Below are 26,352 nucleotides of genomic sequence, written 5' to 3'. Positions count from 1 at the left end.
ACGTGTGGGGGGGGGGGGGGGGGGGGGGGGGGGGGGAGCGACAATTGGGGGGGGGGGGGGGTGTTTTTTTTTTTTTTTTGTGGTTTGTTTTTTTTTTTGTGCGGGGTTTGGTGCAAAACACATAGAGGGAGCGGGGTGGGTGGGTACAGCTGCGCCCTTTAACCACAAAACAAGGAGGGGCGAGATTGCGATCACGTTACCCAAGTAACAATATCACAGAGCTGGGCTGCCGAAACTGATTTTTGGGTAAGCATGTCAAAAAAGACCAATATAGGAGGCTACATATAGCTGCATAGTAATCGCCTAACTTTAAATGTCTAGCCTACTAGAGTCGCCACTAAATGCGTATGTTAGCTGTGCGTTCAGATCCCGCCCCCTTCTCTCTGCCTCATGAATCTAATTTATTAATATTAATAACAACAATAATAGCTCTAATAAGTAGAGCCAGGCTCTCTCAAACGCAGCGTGATTTGCTTTTATTACTGGCGCTAAGGGCTAGGCCTACAAAGGAACTCAAAAAGTAAAAGGCATAGCGTTTTGGTGGAGAAGGGAAATCTGTTTCCACTCATATGTGCCAGTCGTGGATGAAATCTTCAGACCCTTTAATTGACAGTAGCAATGCCACAAAATTAAAATACAAACATAAAACATAGGCTACGTAAAGAATCTTGCATTCCAAATTTTTACCAAAATAAAAGTGAAGATGTAGCCTAGACTATCAGAGGCGGCGGCAGCCGATTTTGCCGGTTATTCAGCCCTAATGTTTTGAGTGTAGCCCCGAATGTATTTTGAAAAGTTGACTGACAAATATGAAACCGGACAATATAGCCTATAAACGTGTGTGTGTGTGTGTGTGTGTGTGTGTGTGTGTGTGTGTGTGTGTGTGTGTGTGTGTGTGTGTGTGTGTGTGCGTGTGTGCGTGTGTGTGTGTGTGTGTGTGTGTGTGTGTGTGTCTCCCTCCGTGTGCCTGATCGCGTGTCTCGCTGTGAGAAATCAAGACTACCAGAATCACCATGAACCTACAGCTCGACACTGGTAGGAGAGACTAGACCGCCGCCGCGGTACCGACTCATCCAAGATCCAGCTGATCAGATGAGCAAAGCCCATATGACGTGGTGTCGCCATAGCGACTGCAAGCAACGGTAAGACTGCGTTTAAAGCGCAACTTGTCAAGCTGAAGCCAATAAGCGCTCTAGGCTACCATTAGGCTACATTCAAGTTAAAGTGGTGTGAGGTTCAACTTAGAAATTGCAACTATAAGGATCAGCTCTATTAATCTTGCGTTACAGTGCTTAGCCTACATGTTTTGGGGATGAATCTAATGTGATGGTGTTTCTGGTTGTTAGCCTAGGCCTACATGCTACAGGGGAATCTAACTCCATAAGGGAGTGACTATGTTTTGAGTATAAGATGAAAGAAAAAGACAACATAAGTTTAAGTAGGCCTACTCCTCCAAACCTCAGAGAACACAGATGGGATGAGTTATATCTTGAATGTGCACAAAGTTTTGAACATGAGAAGAAATCTTGCTCAAACACATCTGAAATATTACAGTCCAGGGCTTTATTAATTCATTAAAATGAATGAATGTATCATTGAGGTGAATAATTGTCATATGCACATTTAAGGAGGTTACTTCCCCAACAAAAGACGCAAAAGAGGAGGGAGGAGTAGGCCTAAATGATGCTAGGCTACATGTGTGCTGACTCAGATATAATTAGAAAAGTCGATCCAAAGGAGAATAAATAGATGAATGCAATACAGAATGCCTGAGAGCCTTATTGCAATATATTCCATTATGTTTTTATATTTTGAATTGTCCCCTATGTTTCCCTTTACATAAATATATTTCTAGCATAAATTGATTCAGAAAAAGGTAGAAATAAGTGCATACAAATTCACCTGAATGCAGGAAATGAAGTGTTTAATGTTAAAAATGTTCTGGGGGAGCATACATTCCAATGTTCATGCTGATAATTCCAAACTGCATTTCCCCTTAAACCAGGTTGCGCTGTCAGACATTCAAGCTGACTTTCGGATCTTTTTGTTTGACAAGCAAATGTCAGGGGTACACAACCATCATTTAGAACAGTGTCATATCTTGAGAAAGTAGTCCATGCTTTCATCTCCTCTGGACTAAATGGAAATCTCTTTATTATGACCGAGGCCAGAAGTTGCTAGCCTTCAGCCCATCCAAAATGCTGCTGCTACTAAATGTATCAAACTAGTAATTATCAAGTTTCTTTATTTCATTATTGTCATCTTTTCTGCCTTTGATCATGTCTTACTACCTTGACCATTTGCACTCCATCAAGGGGATAATAAAGTTCACTTGGGCCTTTATAATTTTTAAAGGGAAGTTCATAGTGAGTACTAGACTAGTACTCACTATGAACTTCCCTTTAAAAATTAGTATAAACAAATACAATACAATATATTACATACTGTATGTACACTAGATAATCAAATGCAGGATTACATTTCTTTTAGGTAAATTGGTGGCAATGTCATAAATATAGATATGATTGATAATGTAACATACATGTCTTTGTTGTGTTTGGAGCATAACAATGTAAACCTGGTGTGTTAGACAGGCAGCCTACGAAGCCCTCCTTCCTGGGCCATAACGCTTTCCATAAACACAGCGTGGCTCTCATCTGATCCCCCACAGCTGGCCTCCCTGCAGCCCAGTGGGGGAAAGTCAGACCCTCCACCCACACACACACACACACACACACACACACACACACACACACACACACACACACACACACACACACACACACACACACACACACACACACACACACACACACACACACACACAGAGCTGTCTGTTTGAAATATAAACCCAAGCACAGGGAGTTTACTTTTCTTTACCTACTAAAGGTTTTTCAACTAATTTAAACCTGATGCATTCTTTTTATTTTTGCATGTTTGTCTTCTTTCCTTACAAAGGAAAAGTATTTTTGTTGCTTTTCCACACCTATTGCATGTGGGCTACTCATCAATTGCATGTAACCTACTATAAGAAAATTCCTCAGTAAATTACAGTATGCCTCAATTGCGTCATTAGTTTTATGATAGCTGCAGCATTAGTGATGACTCTGAGTACTTTTAGGTAGGTTTTAAAATATATTTTGGTGCTACTTATGTACTTTAACTTAAGTATGATTTTATTGTATTGGTACTTTTACTTCCTTTCATCCAACCCCCTCTCTCCTCTTATTTCCTGTTACCTCTCAAATCTCTGGTCAAATAAAGGCAAATATACCTAAATAATACTTAGCCAAAGCTTAGTATTATTATAAATAATACACCAAAGCTACAGCGTTACTGTAATAGGATTCTCCGGTATAGTCGACAGTGTAAAAGGACACCACAAGATGGCAGCAAAACCTCATGTAAAGAGCTAGTATTACATAATGACCGTAATGATTCTGTTTTTCAGCTCAGTGACTACCAGTTCTTCATCAAACCACTTGGTGGCATCTCTCTCCAAAAACCTCCAGGAAGACCTCTCTGAGATAGTGATTGTTGAGCTGTGATAGAAAATTCCCTTGTGATTAATAAGGCTGCAACTCCTTTAATTCTGAAAGTCACATCATGTGTTTTATGTGTCTGAGAGAGAGAGAGAGAGAGAGAGAGAGAGAGAGAGAGAGAGAGAGAGAGAGAGAGAGAGAGAGAGAGAGAGAGAGAGAGAGAGGGGAGAGACAGAGACAGAGACACTTGGACTAATGGTCTATCTTTGACTTATATCAGTTGAGTACATGGCTCTCTGTAAAAGGACACCCTGTGGTTAGAGAGAAAAATGTAACTTAATATCATTTCTTGTGTTTCCTGGTTGCCCTACCTGTGTTTATTTTGTACAGTGTGAAGAATGAAAGCATTTTGCTCTCATAGTTTTATCACACAAACCTTTAATTACTCACAGCTTGCATTGTACAAAGAAAGAGATCAGGATTTCAGACAGAAGATGCAAAAGGTTGCATATTGCACTCAGGCCACAGCAAACACCAGAGACTGTCGAGCTGTTCAGAAGGCCTTCCAATATCATGTGTTTGTGCCTGGCTCAGCACTGAACCTTGTTGATCTCGGGGGATTTTTCTTTCCTAGGGCTGTTGAGAAGTGGCTACTGTAAAGAGACTCTACAAGTCTGCAAGAGAGAAAATCAACGGGTTAATTGATTTCCAGCGACTGCATTGTACACAGCCAAACAAAAATTGGTTTGTCTTTGGTCGGAGGGAGATTTAGTTTTATTCTCGAGCAGTAAAACAGCACTTTTCTACTGCAGGTAAAAATAAGGGTTATTTGTAAATTACATATGTTTTCAAACTTTTTTTGACATTGGTTAACATAATTGATTGTGTCCACTGTGTTTGTAATCCCACATTTGTCAAGTTTTAACTGCTAGGCCTGCAAGGTGCTTGACAAAAAACAGCCTACTTTAAAACAAGAAGCATCAAGTAAGCAGGGAAAAACTTACATAGCAAGAACAAAGAAGTACCACACACACACATACATACATACATATGCAAAAATATGTTCTCACACACACATGCTCACAAAGCCTATATAATATGTAGCGAGAGACTTGTAACAGTAGGGAAAGGCCCTGTTACTCACATCATTAACGATGCATTCATTTGATTAATAAAACGTGTTTTTCCTTCTGTGTAACGTCATAATGTCTCGTGTGAAAAAGGCCTCTGTTAAAGATGAGGTGAACGCATCGCTTTGATGAAATTACCACCCACAACTTCCTGTCATGTCTCGAGAAATCTCCAAAGATTAATGGATCATACCTGGGGTTTAGCATCAGTTTCACTGTCCTACACAATGCATTCCTGGTCACTGACTGTTCAATTGGAGAAAGATCTCCGACAGCAACACAAGGCCAAATATGTCACTGAGCTGGTCTGAGGAGTCTGCCACATATACTGCAAGGCTCCTTTAGGTGCTCCTTTGAGATATTATATCCCTGAGAAAGAGCAAACTATTGTTTGATTAACTACCTACTCAACTATCTTCCCTCTGCATAGCTTCACTTGAAAAAAACTGCAAATTGTAGGCCTAGAGAAAAGGTTAAATTACATGAAGATCACTGTTTGTGGTGATATATCATTATTTCAGATTGATGATAATAGTGGAGCTATGTACTCCAGCCCAACACAGAGCTCTTTGTCACAGCACAAAGCATTTCTTATCCCCATCGTGGCTGAGAGGGGAAACAGTGCTCATGTAGCCTTCTTCCTGCTTATATCAGACAAGGGGAAGGCGCTTTATAATCAACAGGCGTCTGGATATAAAGTCCATGCTCAAGACGCTACACTAATCTCATCTGTCTCACTGTTTCTCTCACTGCCTCACTGTGTCCATTTCAGTTTTCACTTCACTTTATTTGTTTCCTGTTGTTGGACAACACCGTGCTGAAGACATTTTGGATATGTCAGTACTAATAAAATCACAAGTGTGACAAAAGCAATAACTTGGTTTGTAAACTAAAATAGTGAGTCACTTTTCAGAAAGGAAAAGTTAAGTGTTGGATTTGATCTTTCCTTTATGGTGAATACTAAATCTGAAGCCTTCAAGCTAAATTACAGTTAATGGAAAAAGTGAAAATTCTAACATTAAGCATAACAAAATAAAGCCACATTGCTCGCTTTGCTAGCTTTGTGTGGTGTTAAGGACAGCTGCAAAAGTATACATGTTCTGATGGTTAAAGAAACAAAGTCACCGACTTTAAAAAATATGATAAGCAAGGCTAAACAAACCATAACCAGAGCAAATATATTCAGAAATGTGCTGTAACAAGCCAGGCCATTAAAACTGAGGGAAGAAAAGATGACTATATTTTGATAGGCCCTTTTCACCGCAGACATTTTGACTTGTCGCTATAACTGGCAAAGGGTGCGCTGTCACACTGCCATGACGTACTGCAACACTTGAATAGAACAGAGCCATCAGTAATAACACCTGTACTTTTCCTACTTTAAGTGTTTTCTTCCTTCTGCTTTCATGGCCTGACATGTTACATATCTGACCTGTCGTGTACTGTTCATACTGTATCGGATTTATATTGTATACTTATTCATATAAGGTATCTCCAGCTGTTTATGTATATCAGGTCTTATTATTACCCCTTGGATTTCTCTGTATTTTTTGCATAATTTGTTCACAAAATGTGGTCTGATATTCTTCAAATTAAAAATAATAGATAAGCCTAAAATAGTAACATAAAAACAATTTCATGTTTTGGTGTATTCATTGAATTGTTTGCTCAAACAAGTCAAAGTCAGGTTGGAAAAAGAAAGTGACTGGTATTATTAACTTGATTTATTATTTATTTTATTAATATTATTATTAATACATTATTATTGTTATTATTATTTTATTTTATTTTTACAGCTGTGACTTCAAGCAAATGGTTTTCTGCATGTGTTTTTCAATCAATAAAAATCAATCAATCAATTATATTAATATTTCAGGAACGTCTTGACCATGAATGGCTCTCTTCCAGACTTCCAGACTTCCAATCTCAATTGATTTGAGGCCAGAATTGACCTTAACCATTCTGAAACATTGCTTTTCTTTTGTCTGAGACATTTTGGACTTTATTTTTCACTGTGTTTAGGGGCATTTTGTGTTACATCTCCCAACTTCTATTAAGCATCAGATCAGATGACTGACAGCTACCCTGAAACCTAAACTTTAAAACATATTTTTTAGTTGTTATCTACTCTTCAAAGCAGAATAGTTGGCTTGCTCTGTTTTTCTGTCTCTTAATCTCTTTCTCTGTGACAGAAAACATGTATTGAAAAATGTGCCACCCACTGTAACTTCTGTGAGCCTCTATTTTTTCAGTTTGGTATGTATGGCAGTAACGGTTCAGCCCTTCACCTTTTGTCCCTCGTCGCTTCCTGTAGTAGTTGGAACGGGTTGCCTGGAGACAGCGGAAAAGTTTGGGAGCAGCGATGGAGAAGTATGAGAAAATCAAAGTTGTCGGAAGAGGAGCTTTCGGGTAAACTCTTTTGTGAGTGTTTATTAACACTCCGTAGCTGTTTTGGGTTAGACACATCTGTTATTCCGACGTAGGTAAGAAAATACGGTGTTGTCAGGCGTAAAATAGGAAAGCTAGAACTCCGTTTTCCCCTAAAATGTAGCTAGCTAACGGGATGCGTCAAATGTGCGCCGCCCTCAGAAGAAGAAAACATGTCTGGAAAAGTAACGCTAACGGTTTAAAACAAAAGTTATAAGGAGCTGTGTGAATAATCTTAATGCCAACGCCACTCTGGGCTTTTTATTTCTAAACAAACTTTGTGGGTTTTTGTCATTTACAGTTTGTGTGGCTTTTCTTTTTCAAAGGTTTATTTTTGTTGTAGCTAGGCTAACTATAAATTAACTTTTGGTTAGGTTAGCTAGTTATTATCTGAGTTATTGCATTCACATCACTTTGAATTACTAGCTAGCTAGCTAGTTGCTATAACGTTACGTAACATTTGAAAGACAAAGATGTTATTTAAAGATAGCAAGTTGCTGGAAAGGTTACTTCTAACATATATTGTAACTATATGTATCCTAAACATTAGCATAACGTAACTACTTTATAATTGTTTCATTCTCATTTTCCAATGTATTTTAAACGTCATAAGGTATATTCACTCAGGTCCTGTAACGTTACTGTACAACTGCACATTGTCAAAGTGGTACTGTACTGAGTATTCCCACTTTGTCAGACCGTGGTGAAGTTAGTTTGATCAGACCAAATACAACATTTCAGAGGGTACTGTTGTATTTTCTACACAACTAGCTACATTTACATGAAGTCATACCAGTTACTTTGTAGATAAAAAAATAGGTACAGTCATAACATAACTTGAGCCTATGTGACAAAAATTAACTTGGCATTATCAACTTGCAATTAACTGCAACATAAAGAAAATAATGTAAATCTATATTATTGTACATGACGTCTTTATTCGTGCTAAATGTGCAGTGGTTGTTTTTGAAAGTGATTTTATTGACTAGTCTAGGCTTCCAGAGCGAAACACTACTCTTCCTCACACATAATAAGCGAATGGAAGCACCATGTTTGTGGGTCCTTTTCGGCCTACATTATTTTCCCATTTTCTTCTTTTTTAACTCTTTTTAAACTCTTTTTATTGGGTAGCAATAGACAGTATGGTACAATTCAACAAGTAAAACATAAATAAAGTATCTGTAGTAAAATACCCAAATCCTACCCACCCTCACTTCCCTATCCATCCCCCCCAGTGAGTATTATTTCCCCTTTTAAAAGTGGACAACAACACTAATAGTGCACGGAATTCCTCTTGTAGTCCTTAATTTCAAGTTTTTAAAGCATTTTAGTGCAAAAGGTTTACATAAATAAAGGATACAAGTACTTTTACACAAGTGGTTCACCGTCATGCTCATCAACTTTTCTTTACATAATTTTTTTCTTCAAATCATACAAGATACTTATGTCAAAAACGAAACTAGTGCTCAGTAACACTGTCACACCAGAATTAAACTCCCAACAACCATCCCACTAGCTTCTATATTGTTTATGGAACAATGTATACATCTAATTTCTCTCCATTTTCCTCCCCTGTCAGGATCGTTCACCTGTGCCGCAGGCGCGGCGACGGGGCCTTTGTCATCCTGAAGGAGATCCCAGTGGAGCAGATGTCACGAGACGAACGCCTGGCGGCTCAGAACGAGTGTCAGGTCCTGAAACTGCTCAACCATCCAAATATCATAGAGTACTATGAGAACTTCCTGGAAGACAAGGCCCTCATGATAGCTATGGAGTATGCACCAGGTAAGCTTACTGTAATATCATATTACACAACCCCCTTTTGTTCATTGTCTAACGGTTCACTGTTCCCATGGTTTAGTGCTGTAGGGCTCCATACCTTTTCTTTTTCCCATATCAACATCTAATTTCAATCTGCGTGGTGGTGTTTTGAGGTGATTAGGTAACATTTATTTTATATATAAATATATGTATACAGTATATAGTTATTAAGGTGTAAAGAAAGGTAGATCGCCATCAATTGGTCCAAATTTCTGCAGCAAAACACAATATTCAGCCTGAAATCCTCAGATGAGGCGCTTTTAGCTGTTTCTGTGTTCAGGTTAAAGACCAAACCTTTGCTGTCAAAGCTTCTAAAGCTATGGATTATCTTTCTAAATTACATTTTCTCATCCTTTCAGTCTGTTGCTTGATTTGCAGGTGGAACCACCACAGCTTACTAAGACTGATATATTGATATTTGAAAGTGAAATACAAAGGTATCCCCATTTGCTGTTTTTCATGCAGGTGGAACCTTGGCCGATTACATACAGAAGCGCTGTAACTCTCTGCTGGATGAGGACACCATCCTTCACTTCTTTGTACAAATCTTACTTGCCCTGTACCACGTCCACAACAAACTTATTTTGCACAGAGACCTTAAGACGCAGAATATTCTTCTTGACAAGCACCAGATGATCGTCAAAATCGGTGACTTTGGCATCTCTAAAATCCTTGTCAGCAAGAGCAAAGCTTACACGGTGAGCTGATTTGCTTTTGGTTTGGAACCGTAATTACGTTAGCAACATATATAACCTCATATGTTGAATCCTAACGTGTTGGCACAAATCATCATCCTCCTTCTTTTCACTCTGCAGGTGGTCGGGACCCCATGTTACATCTCCCCAGAGCTGTGTGAGGGAAAGCCGTATAACCAGAAGAGTGACATCTGGGCTTTGGGCTGTGTGCTCTATGAGCTAGCGAGCCTTAAGAGAGCCTTTGAGGCAGCTGTACGCATTTTATTTACAATAATCCCTTGCTTACTTGGTTGAAGTGATTTAAATAATACTACATTTGTGTAAGCTTTTGAAATATCACTACCAATTTTAAAGTGTGGTACTAATGTGAAAATCTTATTCTTTTGGCAGGGATTTTGGGAAGATGATTGGGGATTTTTCACATATTTCTAATATGTTTTGTAATTTTACTGTATAACCCTCTTTCATTTTGCTTCCAGAATCTACCTGCCCTTGTTCTGAAGATTATGAGCGGAACATTTGCTCCAATTTCAGACCGGTACAGTCCAGAACTCCGACAGCTCATCCTCAACATGCTCAATCTGGATCCATCCAAACGGCCTCAACTCAATGAAATAATGGCTCTTCCCATATGCATCAGGCCCCTCCTTAATCTCTTCACAGATATAGGCAATGTCAAAATGCGCAGGTACTGCCTTAATGTATCATTAATGATTAGACAGGCATTTGATGCACATGATTTGAGATTAAGATTTCATTTATTTTGTGTAAAGAATCTTTTCATTTTCTATCTTCCAGGATTGAGAAACCACTGTCTGCTGTGCAAACTGGTCATCATGGTAGACCAGGAGGGAGAGTTCCTACCAACAGGTCCAGAGGTCAGGCACATAACACCATTATTTGACAACAGAACTAGCTGCACCAGGTAGATCACTGTAGGCCTACTTTAATTACACATTTGACTGATTATTTCTTGGGCATGCACAGATGGATCAGTGGGTTTAGGATCAGGGAAGGTGCATTCCCTCCCGCTGTCGTCGGTGTACACGTGGGGAAGTGGAATCTCAGCGCCCCTCCGCCTTCCGATGCTCAACACTGAGGTGCTTCAAGTGTCTCTGGGCCGCACTCAGAAGATGGGGGTGACCAAGTCTGGCCGTCTAATTACATGGGAGGTCTGTGTATTTTAAGACTTGTTTACAATGCAGCGTTCATAATTTCTGAAATTCATGCACTATAAAGGAAAAATCCTTCCTGACCCACTATCAAGGAACAGCTGTTATTACTCTGCACTCCTGGGTCAACCTGTTGATGTACGATGATGTCTTTTTTTCTTATTCTCACAGATAACTGCTAGAGGTGTGAATCTTCACTGATCTCCCGATTCAATTTGATTATGATTATCATGTCAGCGATTCAATTCGATTCGATATCTCGATGCATCACGATGTGTCAAATACATTTTTACCATTAAAGCCATATAGGATATTTAATTCTTAGCTTTTCAAGCTTCAAAAACAAAACATTCTGCAGTGCTCTAATACTAAATAAATTGAATACATAAAACTACAGCACTGAGCACATGGCACTTCCTGAATGTGCAAAACATAACAGAATATGTAAACAGAAAGGTTGTTAGGCATATATTAAATTGTAAACAGAAATAATCGATTATGGCCCGTACGATTATCGACGCAGCATCGTCCAAGTCCACTATTCGATGCATCGATTATTTGATTAATTTCAACACCTCTAATAACTGCCCATAACAGCTTAGCGCTTTTACAACTAGCTAGTTCAGTTATCTCTTTTCAGCTATCAAAAATATCAATGGTTCAAATCTGGTTTTGGTGTCAGCCCCTCTGAGAGCTTCTTTGTAGACTCAACAGCCACATTAGAGGGGAAAATACTACACCAGAAGTTGCTTCAGTGCAAACAGCCACCACCAATGTGCTAAAAAAACAACGTTTTTGGATCAGAATTTCTGTAGAACTTTATAATAAAATAACAGCTGGAAGGCATTGAACATCACAGATTGATGCTTCCTAATATGATGGATTCTTCCTTTAACATGTTTAGTTGCTTATGTTTTCCAGTTAACAGTTACATTCTCACTGTTTTGCCCCCATTAAGACTAATAATCCTTTATTGTAACAGACTCCATCAGTGGGGTCTGGTGAGGCCAGTCTGCCCGGTGTGGTGGAGCAGATGCAGCCTCAGTTCATTTCCCGTTTTCTTGAGGGCCAGTCTGGAGTCACCATCAAGTCTGTATCCTGCGGTGATCTTTTTACCACCTGCATGACAGGTTGGTGGGCCGGCTGCTTTTTATAACTATCATAGTCATCACACCCATGCTCAGTTAGTTTAGCAGGGAGCTCTGCTAAAAGGAAATCAATGTTTAATCTCTGTTTTCTGCCCTCACACGCTGCACCACATGGCTGTAAAACACTGAGGCAGCATTTGAACGTACATGAAAGTGTGTATACTGTCAGCTCTTTTTCCAGATCAGATAGCATGGATCCACTTGGAAAACAAACCTCTCCATGCTTGCCTAGCAGTTTGGAAGTAGTTTTCCTTGAGCTCAAACTGTGGTGTTCTGTTAGTCAGTGTACTTCAGGAGGCTGTTGTCAGTCCTTCCAGCATTGCAAAGCAGATAACACAGGATTAAAGACCCTTCCTCTCAGCTCAATTGCCTCTCTTTCATCACTTTTCACTGTACTGACACAGATTAGCATTTCCTAGATGAGGATTAGAAGCATTGCGTTGGCCTACAAAATAACACACCTACATTTATCAACTAATAGTGTCTGTAATGCCTTTTTTATTTTCAATTTGCAGACAGGGGCATTATCATGACATTTGGTAGTGGGAGCAACGGCTGCCTAGGACACGGTAACTTCAATGATGTAACACAGGTATGTGTCCATTGTTCAAAGGAAAATATACTCATATTAAATGAACACTCAGTTGGCAGTTTATTTGATACACCTAACTAAATGTAATTCAGTCTAATACAACAGTCCTGCAATAAGTTCTGCTGGTGGTTCTGTATATAGAGCTGTATGTGGCAGCTTTTTTTTCTTTTCTTTTTTTACAAAATACAAAACATTTACAATTTACAACATGAACACATCCCCTCCCTTCCAGAACCGCTCCACTCGTCATCACCGCATATATCATAGGCCTTGGTTGTTAATTTAGGTACACTTCCTTAGACAAAAATGAAGACAAGATAAAATAATAACCATAATATTCAAGACAATACAATAAAATAATAACAAAATAGACTATAAACTGTAAACCAAATAGACATATTATGTACTGTATATGTGATAAAACAATAAGCACATCGTTTACCCCTCTCCATAGTATGTGGCTTCTTAGTAGCCCTGCAGAAAGACTAAGTACGTACCTTCCAAATCTTCTAATGTAGACATTCAATCTTGCAAACTGTTTATATGACATTTTTTTTTAAACGCTGCCACTCTAGCCATTTAACAAGCCCACTCCTGGGTTGACGGCATCCCTTCATTCCTCCATCCTCTTAGAAGAATCTGTCTGGCTATCATCAAACTAGTCTGGACCCAGCTTCTTATGTGCTTATCTATTTTGCTTAGGATTGACCCGTCTCCTAGAACAAATAGTCTTGAGCTGAATAGAACCTGGCTCCCTGCAATCACACATGCTGTAGGTTATCATGTAGTTCTGCTGGTGGTTTAATATTTTCTAAATATTAGAAATACCTCTCAGTATACTGTAATGCATTACAGTTAAACAGCACTACAGACTTTATCCTCTAAAATGATAATACAGTTTAGTCAACAATTCTCTAACTTTCCATTACAACCATTTGTATTACATTAGACTGTATTCGTACCTAAGAAACTGTCAGATCTAGATCTATTTTTCCGTGCTGTGAGAAATGTCCTAAATTATGAAAAAAACATGCCTTTAAATGCAAAAAATCTGACATTGTAAAACAAAAGCTTCAATCAAAAGGACATTTTTGGTCCCTGTGAATTTATTTTGGCAGCTTTGATGGACAGTTGATAGTAGAGAGGCAGACAGGAAACAAGGGGAGAGTGAGTAATGTGACATTAAATCAAGGTTCCTGGCTTGATTTGAACCAGTTGCAGTCATGTTGTATACACATTAAATACTGGGCTACCAGTCCCTACTCTGTGTCCGTACACATCTGTACTTTAAACGTGACAATGATGACATTTATTTTCTCTCTCTGTTTTTGAAATCAGCCCAAGATAGTTGAGGCACTCCTCGGCTACGAGCTGGTTCAGGTGTCATGTGGAGCTTCCCACGTACTCGCTGTGACCAATGAAAGAGAAGTATTTGCCTGGGGAAGAGGAGATAATGGTATATCATAAATGAACGGGTTCTTTTCAAATCTATCTTAGGACTCATCTGTTTGTGTTTGTTTGTATGTGACTGATTTATGACAGGAGCATTACAGTACACAGCTTTATTGTTAGGTCTCTCTCCTTGTATCTATTCTTCTGTCTGGAAGGTCGCCTCGGGCTTGGCACCCAAGACACCCACAACTCTCCACAGCAGGTGTGTTTACCTGTGGAATTTGAGGCCCAAAGGGTGATGTGTGGAGTGGACTGTTCCATGACTATCAGCACCCAGTACAGCATTGTGACATGTGGAAGCAACAGGTAATTACTCTATATTTTCCTACACAAAACCATGGCCATTAGTCTCAATAAACATGTCACTGGCTGACATGAGACACGTACGTATAAACTTGTTTGTGTGCATGGGGTGGCGATAGATTAAATGATATGGTGTACAAAGATACTTTCCTGGTGCACACCCTGTGAGGCAGCATTCTCCCAAAATGACACACATTTTTCTGTCATTGGTAATCTGCCTCTCTCAGAGAGGTTTTGGACAGGATGTAGAGTTGTGTAAGAGTACGACCGTAAACACAACAGCGTTCATTTCTGGTCTCAGTAAGCAGCATTGTTGAGATACCTGCATCTCAGCAGCTATCTGCAGCCGACGAGGAAACAGGAATAAAAAATGTTTAGTTGTTGGTTTAGTGATAAATATTTATTGTATATTGAAGATGTGGTTTAAAAGTATATTTATACAAATGTCTCTGTTCCTCTGTTATAAGTACCTTGATTTTGTTGTTTTGTTGTGGTCAGGTTCAACAAGCTTGGGCTGGATAAGATAACAGCTGGAGAGGAACCAAATCCCTCCAATCAGGTGGAAGAAGTCCATTCTTTCACTTCTGTCCAGTCAGCTCCACTCAACAGTGAGAAGATTGTTCACATTGACATTGGGACAGCACATTCTGTTGCTGTTACAGGTAAACTATTCCCATTATAAATGTAAAATTTGAACCAGACTCATTTGAAATTATGCATCTCTGAGTGATTCTTCCATAATGATACGAAATAAGAGAAGGTCACTGTTTCAATAGCGCCAGCTAGTTTTCTAGGTTCTTGCAGCACCAGATTGAGTGAAACGCTGCTGGGAGAGATCACTTCCAACATGTTCAACTTCAAGTGCTGAAGCTAAACTAACGTGAAAAGTACAAAGTGCAATCTTTGTTTTTTACAGCACCTCAGGCATAAAACAAGGCCGATAAATAAATCAGATATTTATTGTGTCAAAGTAACACTCGTGATTTTTAACAATGAAACATTTTTACCCCCTATTTTCCAGAAAGGGGTCAGTGTTTTACCTTTGGCAGCAACCAGCATGGCCAGATGGGCTGCAGCTCCCGTCGTAGCAGCCGTGTTCCCTACCTGGTGCCTGGGCTGCAGGGCATCACCATGGCTGCATGTGGAGACGCTTTCACCTTAGCTATCGGATCTGGTTAGTAGAAGTGACCGTCCCAGTTTATAAAGGTCGAGCATTCCTCCACAGGTTGAAGGCTGGGGTGTATGAGAGGTCACCGGATAACTTGAACTAATAACTATGACAACAAAGCTAACAGGGGGTCAGGGAAATATTACTCTGGCTTAATGGATGTAAATTGCTGGAAAATAAAGCCTGACATCTGGTGCGTAAAAGACGCTGGATGTCCCTCCCCGCTTGCTATTTCCGCTATCAGGGCTTAGTGCTGCCCAGGACGGTTGTGATTGGTATAAAGAAATACATACAAGCCAGAGCGTTTTTTCCCCTATCCCAGAATAGATAGCTGGTGTAGCCAGACCATAATCCATTGCTGACACTGTGCTGTGGAGATAGGTCTGGTAATGTGAGACTAGGGAGATATCAATCAAGCACAGTCTGCACACACATAGGGCTAGATTTATCAAGCCGTTTGCGCCTGTTTCCAGGCGCTAATTGGTCGCAAAGACGGACGTAAGATGCGGGCTATTTACAAACAGGGCGCACTTTGGTAAAATCGCAGATTGTCTGCCACATGAGCGAGAAGAGACAAGTTGCGCTTTCAATATGCGTTCGTGGGAGGGTCGTGGGGAAAGTGGGAGTACCACCCGAAAAGGTGGGAGGATAAGCGCAAAGTGCCCCTAATTATATATTCCGTGGTATTTACAAAGACTGTCAGTAAGAGCGCGCCTCTATTCTGCGGGGGAAATTCTCCGCCTCTTAAAAGCAGGTCTAAACCAGCCGCAATCGAGTTTCCTCGTAGACCTTTATGTCGCTGGTGAAATGGCAACAGTAATTTGAGCAAGACGAAGACATAGGCGAGACTGAAAATATTTTTAACACAAGAATCACACTTTGTCAGTGAACACAACATCATTTAGCGTTACAGATCAAGCAGCCATGCAATATTAGAGTTCCTGGCAGAAATCAAAGATGAAATTGAATATCCCACTCAGCGTTCACATCCCATTCCAGCAGTTGTTAAACTCCTCGCTACATTACAAATACTGGCATCAGGATCATTTCAAACAGTCATAGCATCAGCAGTGGGAATATCGCATTCTACACTCAGTCATATCATAGCACCAGTACCGCTTTGCTACAGCGCAATTTACGGTATAGTGGGCGGAGAAAGACGCTGATTGCCTGATGGGTGTCAGGGTTGATAAATACTACGCAAAATGTGGAAGCATAGCGTGCGCTATTACTGAACTCGCATAAACAGATGCAGCGCAAACTGCGCTAGTATTAGTAAATTAGGCCCATAGACTTTAAGTCCTTTTAAGTTGTTCATTATACAGCATTTTTTTTCACTTTGTCACTGTCCTGACATTGTAGCCAAGTAGCATGCTTCCTTCTCTGCTGCTGTGCTGTAAATGAGAGGTAGATCCAACACCCTGTCTCAAACCGGCATAGTTTCCAACAAGCACTTGTGCTAAAAACAAGAATTTTCCAAAATGACAACCTCTTTATTTTCCCTCATTTTCAATCCCTCACTTAAAAAAGTTTTTATGTATGAGTAGTAGTTGCACGTAAACACAACAGGGTTCATCTCAGTTCTGAATTGAGAAAACATTTCTCAGATATCTGTGGTTTATCTGCTTTTGAAGAAAAGAGGAGTATTTTAATGAGAGTCTCAAAACAGTCCCTGTGAGCAACTATGTGACCAAACAACAGTAGAGGAGCTCAAAAACAGAGCTGATTAAATGTTCAGTGTGATGGATTTTGTTGCTCAAACACGTTTCAAGTCTTTGTAAGTTTATTTTCACGGCAAACTAAAATGAACTGAAGGTTTAATGGTTACATGGAACATATGGTATGGTTAGCAGTAATGTAAACTATACAGGGTTTTTAGCTAATGGGCTAAACATACAAATCCATTGGTCTGGTTCTTTAAACACATGGTTTAACTGATAGGTAACAGATGTGTGCATTTTTGTAAGTGTGTTTTGAGGGTAAATTGGTAAAAAGTCATATTGTGCCAGTGATTGGCTCCCCGGGGAGAAAGCCAGAAGTGGCAGCCATGCCTGTAGGTTTCCTTTGCTGTGGGAGTCTTTGTTCAACTTCCTCCAGATAGAGCCATTGTGCTGTCACTGCAGGAGAGACAGAGCTGTCAGTTAAAGATTTTCATGGATTAATGCATCCTGAGTAATGGTGACCAGCGCCTTCTCCTCCTGCTCTCCACAGATGGGGAGGTGTACACCTGGGGAAAGGGGGCCCGCGGCCGACTCGGAAGAAAAGAGGAGGATTCTGGGATACCGAAGGCGGTGCAGCTTGACGAGAGTCACCCATTCACGGTGACATCGGTGGCTTGTTGTCATGGCAACACTCTGCTGGCAGTGAAACGTAATATTTCGCTTATTAGCCTTTGTTAACAAACACTGAGATGTTGGGATGGTGGTGAAATGTAACTGAGAGAGTGCTAATCCCCAGATGAAAGACAGGCTGAACTTGAGACAAGCTTCTCTTGATAATATCGACAGAGATGCATGTTTATGAAGAATTGAGAAAGGACTCATTTGTAAGTTTGAAAGCTCACTGGCTAAAGACATGACTATAGCTTTGTTTCATACAGGCATACATCTTACAGCATTTCCAGTCACAGGCACTCTTATTACATTAACAAACAAGTTCCTTTCAGCTACACTTGATCAGAACCTTTCTATCTGCATGCAAAAAGTAATAATTCAGTCAAATTTGCATTGTGGCTATTAATTGTAGACTGAAATGAATGACATGGCCATAGAAGGCCACAGAAAACAGCAATTTGGCCCGTCTTTCTCCCAAAAGCAACAGATTCTAATGAAAACAGTGAAGGTGGGATTAGATAGTCCCTCTACACTCCAAATTGAAAATAGCTGCAGATTTAAAAAAGATTAAAGTGCATCACAATTTAATAAGTAACAGAGATGTTGTTAATCCTCGCTACAGGCTACACGGCTGCTGTATAAATGTTTTTTTTGACCTGCACCATGGGACAAGGACATGGAGACAACATGGACTAATAACCCTCATAGAGGCCATTATCATAGTCTGATACTGATGGGATCAGACCAGAAACTGATAAGCATAATACTACAGTTTAAAAACTGGGGGAGGGTTAAAACAACAGACATAAAGCTTTTAACAGTGTTGCATGTCCATGTTTAACTGTACAGCCATGTAACTGGGAGAATCTGGTTTCATATTGATTGTAGAACATGTAGACAAGATTGTATTGATATTTAATTAAATGTCAACCACTGTTGGCCTCATTATTGCCAATTTGATTTATCGGCTTACAGTAATTTGTACAACGACATAAGTCATGTGTGGACATTAAGGGCTAAAACTCACAAATATTTTCATTATTGATTCATTTACTGATTATAGTCTCAATCAGCTGAATAAATGCTTTGTCTAACAAATATCGGGAAAGATATCAATTGTAATTTTCCAGAGCCAAAGATGGCAACTTTAAATTCCTTTTTTTGTCTGACCATCAGTCCAAAATATATTCAGTTAACTCCTGCTTTTTACTCAGTTATCAAAATAGTTGCCAACAAATGTTCTGTCAATCAACTAATCTATTAATTGACTATTTTGAGTATTTTGAGCTCTGAAGACATTTCACTCTGCCCCTTCCACCATCTCGTTTCAGCTTTGCTCGAGGAACCTGTCCCAAGATGATTTTGTCCTAAAAACGAACCCACACCCACTCAGTGGTCGCCAAGAAGCCCGGCGGTGGCATGAGGTGAAGCTTCCTCTGAATATAACTCCTCCCAGAGGCCCATCTGTGCTGCAGTTGAAAGATTCCCTTTCACACTGCAGCTGCGGCCTCAGATTTCCACTTGGTCTTCCTCTCCGTCTAGGTTTTTTCTTCTCTCTTTCCGGGAATGAATGTTTGTTTCATTCGGCGGTTTGATATCATAAAGCAAAGCACAGAAAAGGCCGAGCCCTGTGTGTTGCAGCAGGTGTATCTCACAACAGGAACAGGTTAGTTAAAGGACAGTTGCAACACTCTTTCTGAAGATGGATTATAGGAAGTCATTAGGCAGCTTTCATGTGGTGAGCTATTGTCGTCTATCACGTGCGGAGTTAGCATGATAAAGGCCAATAAAAGTCAAACTGGTTTGAGGTCCCTTAAGCCTCTGGTGAATGAGATGACACAATGCGCAGAAACGAAAAGAACAAAAGCCACTTCAGTGTTTAGCAATTTATCAGTCGAATGAACCAAACACGTTAATCTCGATCACATCGTCAGCGCTCACATTGTGCTTCATTGGATTAGTCCTCCGATACATTTGTAACTCAACAGCAGCATTCAGACCAGATAACGATGTGTTCAGGGTTCAACTGATCAGCCTCTTTAGGACTTAATGACTGTGTTCCAAATCTTGTTCACTCCTCCCTATATAAGAGACACTCAATAGTTTACTCTGCAGGGAGCTGTAAATATGGACACCAATTATCATCGTCATCACTGACATCTATTAAATGTGAGAAGTTGCATTGTGAGATTGTTAGCAAAAAATTGTTGTGTTCCATTGTAGGAATCTTTGAGGGCACTACTTTATAGAGGATAGATGTCACACTCGGACACTCACAGAAAATGGTGGACAGTAAATCAAGTGCATTAAATAGACTGTTTATTTATTTGTATGTGTTGTAACTCACTGAAATGTGTATAATATTTAAAATGAAATGGTATGTATATTGTGTAAACTGTATTCATAAGATGACCTAAGACTGTTGAGAAAAGAAAACTGCCAAAGTGGTGGAAGAAGTACTCAGCTATTTTACTTAAGTAAAAGTACCAATACCACAGTGTAGAAATACTCCGTTACAAGTCCTGCATTCAATATTTTACTTAAGTAAAAGTACAAAAGTATGAGCACCTTCTGAAATTGTCTTTAATGATACATTGATGACGTGTGAAATAAATGTGTAAACGTGTCATTAAAAAAATAAAAGTAAAAGTACTCATTATGCAGAATGGCCCATTTCAGAATAATACATGTTCTATTATTTGGATTATAATTAGTGATGCATTAATGTGTAAGCATCACTTTGATGTTGCAGCTGGTGAATGTGGGGCTAATTCTTTACTCTGTGTCTTATATACTTAATTGATAATAATGCATCTAAATGTATTAGTTGATTGATTTTTGCTTTAATAATCTGTAAAGTATAAGCTGCCAAATAAATGTAGTAAAGTAAAAAAGTTCAATATTTGCCTCTGAAATGTAGTGGAGTAAAAGTATCAAGTACCTTAAAATAGAATACTCAAGTGAAGTACCTCAAAATTTGCACTTAAGTACAGTATTTGAGTAAATGTACTTATTTTCCACCACCATGCCCAGGAGTGAAATGTTTTTCTGTGTTTTTACATTACATCTTCTGGTGTCACAGCTTTAATTGTCACGATAAATAAAAATAAACAAATAAATAAATAAAAAACAATAAGAGAAAGACAGATCCTGAGTCTGACAGGTGTCTTTTAGTTTCTGGATACCTGAAATGAAATTTTGAACAGCATAAACCATGCAAGATGTTACAAATCCTGTGATAAATCTTGTATTTTAAATGAGATGATTGTTTCACAGTGAACAGTACTCAGTTTAGATCAAATATTTCAGAGAATGTAATGTTCTCATGGCTGCTAATGGATGTCTGGAAACATGACCTTAAAATAAAACAAGTTATTCATCACCATCTTAAAATGAATAACTAACCTGCAGTATAATGCTGGATCTCTCAGTGACAGTCTTTGCTTTTATTCAGCCTCCGCAGTCCCCATTATTAATTAATCACTTTTATTGTAGTTTTCATACAGCTGTTATCAGTTGGTATGATTATTGTAACTATAATATTATATTACAGTATACTGTAGATGTATATGTATTTTCTCCCAGTGTATTCATAATGATTCTAATAAGAAATCATCTATTCCTTCAAAATATAATTCTGAAGTAATTATTCCTTATTTAAGAAGAGTTCACACCTATTCTGACGACATGGCTCGTCCACATTGTTGTCTCGTATGATGATGTAATGATGATGTAATCCAGTGGCAATACAGCAGGTAGAAAATGATCAAAATATGTGCTCTTTATTTCTACAGTCATAAAACCATATCCAGTTTTAGTTTTTTGTTTCAGTGAGGGTAACAATGTGAGTCAGGTTGTATTTGTAACGTGTAAAGGCAAATGGTGCGTGTACATTATGGCACCATAAAATGAACACTATATTGTTCATTGTGTGTGTCTGCTCTACCACCAGGTGGCATGCGTCACTTCTAACCGTGCTGTTGGCTTCTGTATTAGGTCAATTGGACTTTTTTTTTTATAATATGTATTGGACATAAATATTAAAACCATCTTCACCTCTGACGTTAATAATCAGGACTATATATGTTTAAAATAAGTATAAAGCCAGAGCCAGTTTGTGTGCACTCATTATAGGCTTGTCGCCTATCTGACAAATAAATAATAAATAGTAGGCTAGACATTACATTCCATAGAGGCATTTGAAACAAGTAAAGTATTTCTTATCAGCCACACATACGCCTTCATTAAGCTCAATAAAGAGAGATAAGAGGGATAAATAAAGTGAACAGAGTGTTTCAGCTTCTTGACTCCTCCTGCGTGGAGAAGGAGGCGGGACTCGGTGCACCTAAACAGACGGAGGGGTTATGCATTGTGCTCAGTCTGTCAGTGCTGCATCCACTGAGGAGGAGAGGCCCACACGCATTAACCCTGAGCTGTGGACGTGCACGGACAGGGGCTTTCAGGACCGATCTGTGATCGTTTCCGTAGCGTTTCCTGGACAGCAGTGTCGCTCCTTTGTTGCCATCAGTCGCCGGGGCTGCAGGAGGAAAGCCTGGGGAGGACTCGCCTCCTTAAAGCCCGATCGCTCGGTGGCGGAAGGGACGTGATATGAACCCCTCATCGGCTTAAACGCCAGTGCAGCTAAATAGCCCCGTTTTCAGGGGGAGGGGGGAGTGAACGGAGGATCAGAGAGGACATTTCTACCTTTTAACCTGCAGCTGAAGGCCGAGATAATATCCACGGAAACTGTAGCGATGCCCGGGTTTGATTACAAGTTTCTGGAAAAACCAAAGAGACGGTTCCAGTGTCCGCTCTGCAGCAAGGCGATGCGGGAGCCGGTCCAAGTGTCTACCTGTGGACATCGTTTCTGTGACACCTGTCTGCAAGAATTTCTAAGGTACGGTGTGTGTGTGTGTGTGTGTGTGTGTGTGTGTGTGTGTGTGTGTGTGTGTGTGTGTGTGTCTGTGTGTGTGTGTGTGTGTGTGTGTGTGTGTGTTTGTGTATGAGAGATCCACCTCTCTGCAGGCGATACTGGAACCGCAGCACAGCCTCGTATAGTTTCGGTCAAGCTACAGTAAATAAAGAATGTGTGGGTGTTTCCTTCTCACCTTTCCTCACCATTCATTTTTAGTATTTGTATGTCCACTGCACACTGATTATGACAGTAGGCTACATGGGGCCTGGTAAACAGCGGCTGCATTGACCCCCCCCCCCCACCCACCGTTTTTTAGTTTGATGTGTGTTTCTCCTCTCCACATATGCAATGATTTAAATGCAGTTATGAGCCACTGTGTCAACATGAAATCATGACAAAGGAGCTTTTTGTGGATCAGTCATGCAGGTGTTTTTGTAGAACAGGTAGCCTAGAGGATGTTGTCATTGTTCTGCTGAAAGGAGATCGATGCTTTTTGTTGTGGCTACATCATCTATGAGTCAAAAAATTAGGCTTGCAATGATGCTTATTAGTCATTATTGTGTGCTTTTCCAGGTTTTGTCTTTTTTTCCAGTATTCAATATTCAGGGTAAAATCTCTTTTCATATTGTGGTGTTTGTGTCCTCTCCATCCTGTCTGTGTTTCTGCCCCTGGGGTGGCTGGGTCTGCATGGGGTCGAGGTGTGTGTGTGTGTGTGTGTGTGTGTGTGTGTGTGTGTGTGTGTGTGTGTGTGTGTGTGTGTGTGTGTGTGTGTGTGTGTGTGTGTGTGTGTGTGTGTGTGTGTGTGTGTGGTGTGTGTTTGTGTGTGTGTGTGTGTGTCCTGAGGGTCCAGGATTAGACAGATTCTTCATTGGTGTCAGTCAGGAGGCCACTGAGGGACCTTTCACTCCTAGGTCAGCAGTCTGAGAACAACCCCCCACCCTAATCTGTCCGGAAACAGTCACTTACTTCATTACCCACAATGTATCTGCAAATCATGGACTTGCATCATAAACGTCTTCAGGAGTAGACTGAACATATGTGGATATGAATAATTTCTGTTTCAATCTTAACTAAGCCTTTTATTTAAAGTTTTTTTTATTTAACTGGTTTTCTTCTTCAGGCAGAAACAGAAGTATAGGGCTGTAGAGCTGCATGATTAGTAAATTAATCAATTAGTCAATCAACAGAAAAATAATGAACTATAATCATTTAAGTAATTTTTCAAGCAAAATGCGAAACCTTGCTGAAAATGTTCAGCTCTTTCCTCTTCTATAGCTGATGATTGAATATTGAATATCTCATCTGGACTGACTTTTGAAGACGTCAACCTTGGTCTCTGGGAAACAGGGATGGGCTTTTGTCACTTTTATCTTTTTATCTAGGGGTGTAACACTACGACCTGGATCAATATATCAATTTGAAATTCCCACTTTATGTTTGTAATTGTCATTAAAAACAATAGGTTGTTTTTCATTTAAATGTCTGAGCTCAGTAATAAAATTGTCGAATCATATTTTAGTTGCTTTTTGTGAGTTGATAAAATGTATTGATAAATTGAATTGAATCAAAGCAGAATTTGTGATATCAGCAAATATCGTATCGTTGTCCAAAGTGTAATATATATCGTATCATGATGAAATCTGTGATGCACACCTTTCCTTAGGACCTTTTATAGACTTAAACATGAATTGGTCAATCGACGAAAACAACGAAAGTCTAAAGATTTGATTGTGAAAGTTATTGTGAAGTTGGGTTTCTTCACTTGTGGACTTTTTTTGTCGTATTGATTGGAAAAGATATTCAGTATTCACTCATTTTCACGTTTTTTTATGACCATTGAGTTAACATAGAAGAGCAGTTATTGTGCTGCAGATGAACATCAATGTTGACGTGTTGCGTGAATCATATCAGGGCTTCAGTGATGCGTTTGGAAAGATAAAGAGATGAAGACAAAACAGAAACTAACAGAGCAGTTTTGTTAGAGAAACTCTGCCGAGAACTTGAAGCTTCCCAAAATAGTTAAATATAGCATTTTAATGTTCTGGCTCATAAAAACACTGTGGTTTGTTAGTGTGCTATTATCTAGTAAGAAATCTACTCAATCTGACTGGTCTGTAGTTTAATTTCAGTTACAAAACTGGCCTTTCTGTTATTTTACTGTCTTTAGTTTTACTTGATGAAACTTGATGCCAGCAGCTCTTCCACCTTTGCTAACTGTGACAAACGGAAACAAAGCTGCATTGTCCCCTCTTTAATTAACAAAGTGTGCCAGTTGAGGCCACTTTGAGCTCTCTTGGCCTCTGTTTGTGAGGAGAGTTCAAGTTTATTGAGGCTGACAGACATTAGTTAGCTAATGCTTCGCCCATTGTGCAACTAGCTTGATCCTTTTTTTGTAATGATTGAAGACTATGGAACATCCAGTCGGGGCCTGCCAGCCGACTCTGCCCACTTTCACCCTGGCAGCTCTGCCGCTGTCTCCCCAGCTTGCTGCTCTGTTGCAACAAGACTGCTACTGCATGGCATTTCTTCACTGTTAATCATCCTTTCTCAACAAACTGTCCTCAATACTTGACTGGCAACACTTTTGCAAATTTCACATTTATTATCTGTTAAAACACCGCCCCTCCCGTCTGGGTGCTTCACAAGAGGAATAAGAGTTAATACGTCGTTAATAAATGTCTTAGTCATGAAGTCTGCAGTTATAAATGTCATACATCTTTAATAAAGAGTTCTTATCATGAATCATGCAGTTACAAATGTTAATAACTCCTTAATAAAGACTTTTAATCATCAAGTCTGCCATTAGAAATGTTAATGCGTAATTAATGAAGGATTTTAATCATCAAGTCTGCATGTATAAATGTTAATTCATCAAGAAAAGTTTAAATAATATAAAATAGGTCTTATAAAAACTATAATGAAACTATAAGCAGATATAAGGACTTTTTATGTTTGTGTTGTATTAGTGTCAATAAGTACAGTATAACATCTCCTAGAAAGACGTGTTATACTATATGCCTTTTATTATGTATTTATACACCAGCCTACAGTTATGGGTGCTTCACCACAGGAGGAGTCATAGTTGTTGACTTGTACACTCATAAACACTGAAATCTGCTTACAACCACATTTCAGTGTGTTATAAACCCAATCCCAATTATATACATGTACTGCTTATAACGCTAAATCGTGTATTTTCACTTCAAAGGTTGTCAAAATAAACTTCCCTGAGAGGCACTCGAGGAAACGCATGGATTGTACTTTCCCATGTGTCAGCGCTTACAAGAGCTGCTGTGTGCCTCCTCTGTGTCCATAGGCATGTTAGCATGTGATGCTAATGGGCTGTGTTTCCGCCCCGGGAGGAATGTCTAAATACTTTACAGTCCTGCAGGCTGCCCCCAGCACCGGGAGGGAGAGTCATGGGGTAAAAGCAGCCCAGCCCTGCAGCTTTAACACTCACTGCCATCAGATATGACTCACACGCTTCAACAGTTGAGTGTGTGCTGACAGGGGCAGGCTTTTGTTTTAGCAACGCAGACTCTTTAATAAAGGAGAGTCCACACTTTATGGTATGTAACACAATTTCTTTCACTGTGTGAGGGCTAAGCAGCTAAGTAGCCCTCACACATGCCAGGCCTCATGGCTCATCAGTCCTGGGTCTACTGAGCCACAGTAATGTCATGCAATATGACAGCGGGCTCTCTGTGGGCATGA

The 26,352-nt window shown here is 39.7% G+C and overlaps 2 protein-coding genes across 7 annotated transcripts in view; both read left to right on the top strand.

Moving 5' to 3' along the window:
• Positions 1-979: 979 nt before the first annotated feature.
• On the top strand, positions 980-20,869 carry nek8 (NIMA-related kinase 8). Of its 5 annotated transcripts, none has more exons than XM_039789874.1 (16): positions 980-1,142; positions 6,927-7,021; positions 8,619-8,824; positions 9,326-9,558; positions 9,676-9,807; positions 10,035-10,243; positions 10,354-10,433; positions 10,543-10,727; positions 11,710-11,857; positions 12,391-12,467; positions 13,806-13,923; positions 14,075-14,225; positions 14,721-14,884; positions 15,244-15,396; positions 17,602-17,760; positions 19,055-20,869. In XM_039789874.1, the coding sequence occupies exons 2-16, from the start codon at positions 6,975-6,977 to the stop codon at positions 19,081-19,083; spliced, it is 2,091 nt and encodes a 696-aa protein (XP_039645808.1). In that variant the 5' UTR covers positions 980-1,142; positions 6,927-6,974; the 3' UTR covers positions 19,084-20,869. The 5 variants fall into 5 exon arrangements, with proteins under 5 accessions (XP_039645808.1, XP_039645799.1, XP_039645826.1 ...); XM_039789892.1 differs by having other exon boundaries at positions 983-1,142; positions 6,927-7,033; XM_039789901.1 differs by having other exon boundaries at positions 983-1,142; positions 6,927-7,095.
• Positions 20,870-22,089: 1,220 nt separating this feature from the next.
• traf4a (tnf receptor-associated factor 4a) overlaps positions 22,090-26,352 on the top strand; it is a 42,088-nt gene continuing 37,825 nt past the window's right edge. Inside the window, exon 1 of one of the 2 annotated variants that reach the window (XM_039785824.1) lies at positions 22,090-22,620. In XM_039785824.1, the coding sequence (XP_039641758.1) occupies positions 22,478-22,620 (143 nt within the window). In that variant the 5' untranslated portion in view covers positions 22,090-22,477. The remainder of the gene's footprint in view (positions 22,621-26,352) is intronic. The other variant, XM_039785832.1, reaches the window with a different exon arrangement.

Source organism: Perca fluviatilis, chromosome 2, assembly GCF_010015445.1.
Source record: "Perca fluviatilis chromosome 2, GENO_Pfluv_1.0, whole genome shotgun sequence".
Lineage (NCBI taxonomy): Eukaryota > Metazoa > Chordata > Actinopteri > Perciformes > Percidae > Perca > Perca fluviatilis.
This window is presented reverse-complemented; position numbering and strand designations above follow the sequence as displayed.

Coding starts and splice junctions, on each gene's coding strand:
- nek8 (XM_039789865.1), top strand. CDS start 1,093: ATGAGCAAAGCCCATATGACGTGGTGTCGCCATAGCGACTGCAAGCAA. Junction 1,143..8,618: donor CATAGCGACTGCAAGCAACG/GTAAGACTGCGT, acceptor CTCCCCTGTCAG/GATCGTTCACCTGTGCCGCA. Junction 10,434..10,542: donor TCCTACCAACAGGTCCAGAG/GTCAGGCACATA, acceptor GGGCATGCACAG/ATGGATCAGTGGGTTTAGGA.